This window comes from Simochromis diagramma, unplaced genomic scaffold (genome assembly GCF_900408965.1).
Source record: "Simochromis diagramma unplaced genomic scaffold, fSimDia1.1 OVJJ01000463.1, whole genome shotgun sequence".
Taxonomy (NCBI): domain Eukaryota; kingdom Metazoa; phylum Chordata; class Actinopteri; order Cichliformes; family Cichlidae; genus Simochromis; species Simochromis diagramma.
The window spans coordinates 3158250-3167184 of record NW_024386941.1 but is presented as its reverse complement, the minus strand read 5'-3'; the positions used below and the strand labels follow the sequence as shown (position 1 = coordinate 3167184).

Here is an 8935-nt window from a genome sequence, read left to right as displayed (position 1 = left end):
TGAGTACATTTACCCAACTTTTAAGATTTACAGAAAGCTGAAAGTTACCAAAGATTTGAGACATAGCGGGCTAGACACATAAGACAACAGTATAGGAACATGTCAGCAGCCAATCAGCTCATTTGAGCGGTTCTGTAGGCTCGCTTGGTTAGTTACTCTGCGTGTTAACTCAAAAAAGATCAAAGAATACTTCTGGATTTAACTATTCTTTTCATGCTTTAGTTAATTATCTAAATATGTTTTTCATTTGTGTCTTTAAATACGGGATGAGTAAATGTTCGATAACATGTGTTGGTTGATTAGCTTGACCAGGTGGCAGACAGGTTGAACCTTCACTGCTCCTTCGGTTAGACAACAGTGTTCAAATTTAAAATACATTAATAAGATTCCCTCCTTCGTGTCGCCGTTCACGCCTTGCAAGACAAGTTCAGGCTTTTCTCCACTAGAGTGTGCCACTGGACCCCCCCTTTTTTTTAACCATACGAGTTCATGTCAAAAGCAGAATGTTCGTACAATAAGGGTCTGTGTAAGTAGCTCCGCTATTGCCTTCGTGTACCACACGGACAAACGATTGTCAATGGACTATTTGAGACGGATTTCAGTCGGCTTCTGCGACGACTGCCTGCGTTTAGGGGGTCTGGGTTTTTTGGGTTTTTCTTTACTTGTTTGCAACCAGATTCCTATCCGGATTGAAAGGAAAGCAACAAAGAAAAGGACTCATTTCGAAACAAACAAAAAAATGCCGTGAGTCTTGAAGTTTAGTGGATTTCGTGTGTTTGTTGGTTCTTCTATTTTTGCAGCCGGTCGCTCTCACTCAATTTATAGTCGATAGTGTACTCTTGGACTTGGCGTTAACGAGAGTGGTACAATATTTAGATAAAGTAGGCTGAAAATGTAGCTACTCGGAATGTACCACCAGTGAAACCGAAGTTGTGCGTGCCGTGGGTTTGAATTATCTAAGGGATTCATATTGAATATAACCTATTTATCTGTGAGCAGAGCTCCAGTCGTTAAGCAAGAGCGGATTCATTCCAGCTGCGGAGCCTTTCATGTTTGTAAATCATTTCACGTTTAATTATAAGCTGACAGAGCCTATCCCCCGAGGAAAAACTACTACAATTCTGTAACTTTGAGACTTTTAATGCATGTTTTTAATCCACGTGGAGCATAGCATGATTTTATATGGAGCGTATCTTAATCTTTAATCTTTTATATCATATAACATCATAGTCCCAGTTTGACAAGATAATTGGCTCACATTTCAACACATATCATAGGCCATAGTGACTCCTCTCCAGAGACTACAGCCAAGTATTTTTCTTTTTCACATGGGATCATTGGAAGTCTTCAGTACGTTTTCTTGTTTTCTTCCATGCCCGTTCTGTGGTCCACTGTAAGCACAGTGGACCTCAGTCTATAAACTTATCAGGGACCTGCGGGCATGGGAGAAGCGACCCCCGCTCAGTCTGCTGCAGGGACATACGTACCCATGTTGGGTGTTGGTTTAGGAGCTATGCCCGGTGGGGTCAGCAACGGGCCGGTGGTGGCCAGCTCAAGGGGCTCCACAGTGCCACAGCTGCACAACGCCATAGTTGAGCGTTTACGCGCCCGGTTAGAGACGTGCAGGAGGCACCATTCTACCTGCGCGGACCGCTATCAGCGAGGTCAGGCCGAGAGCACAGACCGGGAGCACGAGAGTACGCTTCAGCTGCTCAGCATAGTCCACCAAGGTCCTGGGAACCGTAAAGCAAAAGGTAGCCGGGGATCGAACCAGCAACCCCCAGACTACAGCAGGGCTAACGGAGAGCAAAAGGGGTCAGATGGCGAGCAGAAGATCCCCACACGCATAGCGGTGAGTTGCTGTTAATGTTGTCTGTCAAGGTTCTCAGTCATCCAGGTCATCGTAGTCTATGGAGCTTGGAAAGAAAAGCATCTGGACTTCTTTAAGTTTCTTTGAAGACATTCACCTCTCATCCGAGAAGCTTCATCAGTTCTAAGAGCAACTGGTGGATTGTCCCAGATTTTAAGCCCTACTGGAGTGTCCCCAAGAGGGTCATGGAGCGCCTATTGATCTTCTACCTAATCACACGAGCCAAGGTGTGAAAACGGGTGTGGGCCACAGTCACCCAATGTTTCCGGTGAACCCAATGTGAAACCTAGCCCCACCCTATCATGTGATTTACTGAGGTCAAATGGCCCAGGATGTGAGTGGGCATTAAGGCGTCTGGGAAGGGATCTCAAAACTGGATTATAGATGGCAGACAGTTGGTGTGGTAAGCCAGCGCCTACATTCAAAGATGGCCGTTCACAGTGGCTTCTTTCACTCCTCTTTCAAACCATCTGTCTTCTCTGTCCAAAATGTGAACATTGGCATCCCCAGCATCCAGAAACACCTCTTTAAGAAAACCTAAAGAAATCCAGACGCTTTTCTTTCCAGGCTTCTTAGACTGCCGATATTGTTGTGTTGTTTGTTTTTTAACATAAATAATTAGGACTATTACAATCAAGCTTGTGGCAGCGATGACAAAATTGATAACAATGATGAGGGTACCAGTATGTTGTAATGGGGGTGAAACGCCTAAAGTTATGGCCATTCTCAAGGACCACAACATTGAGACTGAGATTTTTTTTTTATGCTATGTGAAAAATCAGCTGGGAGCTTTCCTTGGCGATAATGGATCAATAAATGTTTCTACATTGATAACGCTGCTGTCACTATCCATGAACAAAAAGTCCAAGCTTTTTCCAAACTTAGATGGCAGCCAAATGCATGTCAAAAACAGTCAGGAAATGTTCTAAAACTCTAAGTTCCTGATTAAGGGGGCCCTTAAGGTAGATGACATGATACAGAAGCGTTACGCTTGTTTGCAAAGCAATCCATTTTGAGGAAATGGTTTTGGGGTCATTGGGCCATGGGGATGTTTTGCATTTACTGCAAACCTTGACAACATAACAACAATGCAGCTGATCCAAACAGAGGGATGCGGATGCATTTTGTGGTTTGTTTAACCCATTTAATATGCACTGTTATGTCATTTTTTTAAAATTGTTTTTGTTTCTGAGTTATTCTGTTGAGATTGAGAACTGAGTAGTTGCATGACCTTGTGTGCCACTGAGAGTACAGGACAGTGTTTTCTCCCCTAACAGCAAAGCTTCACAAAGGACATAGGTAGGCAGGATAGGAAAACTTAACTGTGCTTTCTGTGTGCCTGGTAGTGCTGATAGGACTGACTTCCTGTATGGCATCTGTTAAGGGAGCAGTCACTGAGATGTGAGATTTATTTAGTTGTTTTCTTTCACTGGGCATGGGGGAGTTTAGCGTCTAGCCTATTACTTCCCAAGCAATAATGTCAAAGGTTGAAAGCTTGCAGACATTCTTTTTCTAGATGTGGTGAAATAAACAATATTTCATACATATATTTTATTTTTTACCAACAAAAATATAAAATGCATTAATGTTTCACGTACAAGAAAAGCAGATTCTCTGTGGTTTATAGAGTTAGTTTAAAATGCAGTTTACCTCTCAGCTTTTACATTTTCGTGCTGATCGGTAGAGCCATGGCAGTGGAACACGATGAGAGACAAGACACAACTTCATGGATTATACTGGCTGTCTAAAAGAGGTCAGGGTACATCATTATCATGTACCGTTTCATTTTTACTGATCTTGACTCTGGAGTAACATGTTCTATTTAAAACTGATGAGTGCAGCAAGATAGTGAGGAGGAAATGAAGTCCTGGCGTACATGTTTATATCAACCCTGAGGTTAATGTTTTCGCAACGTATAATGATCGGGTGAAGCACAACAGCAGCTCTTGCAGAAATCCTGTTTAATGCCAGTATGTTGCATGTATACAGTGGTCTATATATATCCTTATAACTCTTGCCACCAATTTTTTTTTTTTTTTTTTTTTTTTTTTAAATTTATTATCATCTTTGGCTATAATAACTGAAAGCTGCTTCAAATATGTATGGGGGTTCTGCAGAGTTCACCATAATTCATTCTTCAGAATTAAAAAGTAAGACATCTCAAATGACCACATCTGTGCGTGTTATTGAGTGTTCACATTGGAATTTGCAATGGAAATGTATACTGAGTTAGGGGCAAACAACACAATGGATTATGACTGCTTGGGAGTGCAGAGTGAGCAGCAGCACTTAACAACAGTGCTCATTGAGACCAGATTAACAAAGGATATTCTTTTAGATGAAATTGGAGAAATTTGAAGGAAGAGACGAGAGCATACTTATCGACTCGGAAAATCGTTTTCCTTAATGCGTGGATGAACTCATTGAAAGCTTTTGGATATTCATATTTTAGATTGTTTCTTTTCATGGCCAGTTTTCCAATTGTTCCCTTCATACCTGTATCAGAAAATGTATTCAGCACAGAAATAGGTCACACAGTAGAGCTTACAAAACATTAGCCCCATATTACAATGAACAGACATTCAGTTTCATCAGATCAGGATCCAACAATCATCTTACATTGTCTGTCAACGATACAGATAGTGAGCACAAAAATGAAAGGCTTAACAAACAACCATACAGCCTCGAAGCATACTAGCATGCCATGTAATGCCATGTTATATTATCATGTGTTTAACAAATGGCTCACTAAGCACCTTCTTGATAGATTTGCCGGCCATGAAACTGTTTGAACCACAAGGTCCCCATATAAATGTTTAGAGCCACTGAATACATTTCCTGCATGTGTTTACTTTAAGTCAAACAGGCCTTGAAAAAGCAGTAGGCGAAGGATGCCTGGTGATTAACAGTGCTATGTGCACAGGGAGGATTTTGTTATTACTCAGTCTTGTAGTGACAGATCTGGGAAGTATACTCATAGAGCAGCATGCACACAAAGTGCTCATATGCTGAGCTGTTTTCCTATTATTTTAAGCACTTGTGACCTTGTTTGTCTGCCATACAGGTTTTTTGTAAAAACTGTAGCCTTAGTCATACTGGTCAGTTAGTGGTTTGAAACATAAATCATGTAACCACAGCCAGATCTAGCCAATGACTTCTGGTTATCTATCAATTTTCCGTGACTGTGTACTGTGAGTCCTGTAATAAAGGCAAATTCCCAAAATATTATTTTGGCTTTGTGTGCTAATTTGGCACAATTGCCTTGGCAAACTGAATAAAAATTGGCAGTTGTAGTTGTTTGGACTTTTAAATGTATGACATTTATTTTACAAGATAAAGAGGGTATGAGAAACCATGTCATTTGGACATTTTTAAAGCTTGGAAAGGAAGCTAATTTCCGCTCTCAGGGAAACCCTTTTTACTATGAAAATGGCAAACATGAGGGATTCTTGGAATGCTGGGTAGAGGTTGGAAAGACTGGTTGTTTGCACTTTTCATGATGTTCTTAACTTGAAGATCGTCACCCCCTCAAAGAGGCTGAAGGATTGCAGAGTGATTAATAGGACAGGAAAGGAGAAAAAATACTAATCAAAATTTTGTTTGGTCTCTTAGGCTTTGAACTAATGTAGCTTTTGCGCAAATGCTTGTGTAACACTGCGCTTTTGACTTAGTGCATCATCTAGGATATCACTAATGCCAATTGAAGGTTTTGCAGCGAAATTGTTTCTCGCCTATTTACTAGTGCACTACTACATGGGTCAGAATTAAAATTTATGAGTTTATAATTTATTGAGTTGCGAAAGCTTAAATATTGTCACAAGACTACAACTTCTGGGTAAGCAGATTGACAGTAAGCAGATTGACAGCTTGCTAAAAAAAATCCCACAGAAAAGGAATACCTTGCACTTATTTGTGGTCATGTATGATGGAGTGGATAGTGTGTGCATGTGTGTGAATGTGGGGTGGGGTGTGTGCTGTGTTTCCTGGCATACCCTGTTTGGCTGTTGAACAGCCTGAATCAGATGCCGGTGGTCTGATCTCAGCCTGGCTCGGCAGTGATGTGAAACAATTAGCCCAGGTCCATGGGGGCCACCCACTGTGAAGCCCACAGCTCTACCCAACTCTGTGGATGCAGAAAGGGATCCGTGTTCATCCCACAGATCACTTCCATGTTGTCATGGATAGGTTACAGTCTTCTTTTAGAAATAGCTTGCTGCCAGTTGGTCTGAATGGTGAATTACTTTCAGTCCCCTGCAGAGCAGAATGGAAATTCTGTGGGTGCTGTTTATTGACAGCATGGCTACACTTTAAGCCTGATGTGATTACGCTTGTCTCATTGTGCAGACCGTTAGCTGCTAGATGAGTTGAGCATCTCATAGTGCTCTGATTAAAAGACATTAAGATAGACCTCCATATACTGTAGTAAAGCCATCTGTTAATCTCCTCTTTCTATTTGGGATTAGTCATCCGTCCAACTTGTGGTTCAATTCTACTTATGTGTAATACATATAAATATATTAAAAATGTTCTATTATTACATTTTTTTTGTTGCTACAAGAAAGACATATCTTTAGAATTGTCATCATGCTCTTAAAAGATAGACAAAGCAGTTTAGTCAGTGGGGTGCTTACTGAGTAGTTATGTTATTTATTTAACAAATTAGTAATGTACCTTTTTATTGTTCAAATGCTAAAAAACTTGGAGGATTGAAAGGTTTTGGAATTCAAAGATTTTGGGTTGATGTAAAAGCTTAATCTAACAAAGAAAGAATGAGTTTAAAGTGATATATACTTGTATTACTGAGTTTGATATGCTCAAATGTTTCCCGATTAATCAAGGCAGTAATGTCTTTTCAAATGTATGACCTATTCATATATAGGTTTATGTCCTGTTTCTTCTTGTACAGAAGAGATCCCCACATTTTTGCATAGAAAAACATTAAAACAGCCTTTTTACAGTCAAACAGTCAGATTTACTGTCTTATGCAATAAAAGTTGAGACATGTAACACTATGTTCTGGACACTCCAGAGCACCGTTCATAAATTTTCAGCACTAAGTAGAGGTACTTAGGCACATCTTGTCCTCAAGGAAGTGGGATGTGGTATGTTAATGTCAAACAAGGCTAATGCTGTAGCTTCCCATTTGGGGGGGTGGTGGTATTAATCTAGGACATTTGTAGTTATATTTGTAGTTATTAGCTACTGTATCATCTTTTGGTTAAATTGTGCATGAGATTAAAGTCTGCGGTAATATTTTAGGATAACATCAGCTTATAAACATTCTAAACAACTTATACATTTTGTGATCGTGATTGCTGTGTCCTCAAGGGAGAGCGGGATACAAGCGTCAACAAGTTCCTTTTCTAACAGACTATGGAGACACCGGATTTCTAAGTGGCACAAAGAAAGTTCACAGATGAGTGTCATTTCTCAGAGGAGCTTTACTTATTAATCCCTTTGATTTTGTGAGTGTATTTATTGAAAATGCAGATTTTAATATCTTACAGTGTCATGATGTCAAGATATTCAGCACATCCCTAGTTCTAGCATGATGATGTCTGGATATGTCAAATTAAATTTTAAGTGGATGTCCAAGACATTCAATTTTGTTAAGTGCTAAGCAGTTTTTGTAGTGGATTTGTCACTGCCTCCAGGAGATCTAGTAGTATTTTGTTTTTGGTTTTTTGCTTGCTCTATCTGGTGTGTTGAGCCATGGTAGCTGCTGCTGACTACCCAGCTTCAAATAATCTTGTTAATGCCAGAAAACATGCATCACTTCCTGTGCAGCAGTGGATTTTTCCCAGAAAGGCCCTATGAGACACTCTGGTTTTTATGACAACAGATGCAGTAAAAGCTGAGTGAGCTGAGTGTAAGTTGCTAGTGTATCAGATAATTGTGAAGAGCAGTGAACATTTCAACTAAATCACTTTAAGTTGTTCAGTGCAGATATAGAGAAGAAGGTGATATTTGTAATGGTAAAGATGGGAAGTTATGAGGAACAAACAAAAAGAGACTTTCGTGTTTGGCATATGTATCAGATTCCTTTCCTACTTCCTTTAGTGTGAGAGAAAGGTAAAAACTTGTAATTTTTAAGAGGTTTTCAGAGTTTGGTCAGAATTCAACTTGTTTTTGTTACCATGACCTGACTATTACCATAAATGAGTAACTGAAAATTTCTTTATGCTTCCCATTGATTAGATGATGTGTTAAAACAGGGGGAAAAATCAAGTATAATTAGTTTTAAAAACAAGAGAAGGCTCACCAAACCCTGGTATCATGCAGCAGCAACGTGCTGGAAATAGTTGCGTGTAAATCTGGGACATCTCTGTACCTGGCAACATTTGCAGCGCCTTCTACTCTTTAAATGAGCACACTTTTATTCTTTTCTGGACTAATTTATACTTTGTTATCCAGTTCCATGCTACCAGAGAGCACACAGAAAATAAAAATAATAATAAGAAAAACAAAAAAACATTATCGATAAAGAAAGACAGAAGTTTCCAAATACCTAGCGGGGCAGCCAGGATGTGTGTCAGATCAAAGAAATTTATGGCTCATGGGTTATGCAGCATCTCTAGGAGCAGTGTCTTAAGCGAACTTCACTCTCGCTATCTCATCCCACTCCCCTTCTCCTACATACTTCCACTCACACTCACTGACACACAAATACACACACAAACAAAACCCACTCTGCCGCACGCGTCCTTATGTTTTATTCAGCAGCCTATGGAAGGCAGTGCCTGTCTTTGAAGAGTGCTGCAGAAATCATGTACTAAATCCATCTCATCCTTTTCAATGGTTGATTCAATGTAAGTGTGTACATGCTCAGAAGAACATGCTCCATTCAAAGTCCAGGTAGGCCAGGTTGCTGTTCGAGGTTCATAAATGTCTGACCTTTTAGGATAAACGTATCCTTTATTTGTAATGGAACCATTGCTGGTTAAAAGCCTTTCCTCCATAGACATGTGCTTCCTGTCCTTGGAAGTGGCCCCTGGTGTCAAGAAGAGCTTGCAAGGTAACATCTTTACCTTCAGTCACCATGCAAACAGTGTAGAAATTTTATAT

At 40.0% G+C, this 8935-nt stretch overlaps 1 protein-coding gene across 1 annotated transcript in view; it reads left to right on the top strand.

The window, feature by feature from the left end:
* The first annotated feature begins 307 nt into the window (after window positions 1–307).
* The window catches only part of zmp:0000001236 (mastermind-like protein 2), a 33502-nt gene continuing 24874 nt past the window's right edge, over window positions 308–8935 (top strand). Inside the window, exon 1 of the mRNA XM_040037770.1 lies at window positions 308–1852. Within this exon, the coding sequence (XP_039893704.1) occupies window positions 1442–1852 (411 nt within the window). The 5' untranslated portion in view covers window positions 308–1441. The remainder of the gene's footprint in view (window positions 1853–8935) is intronic.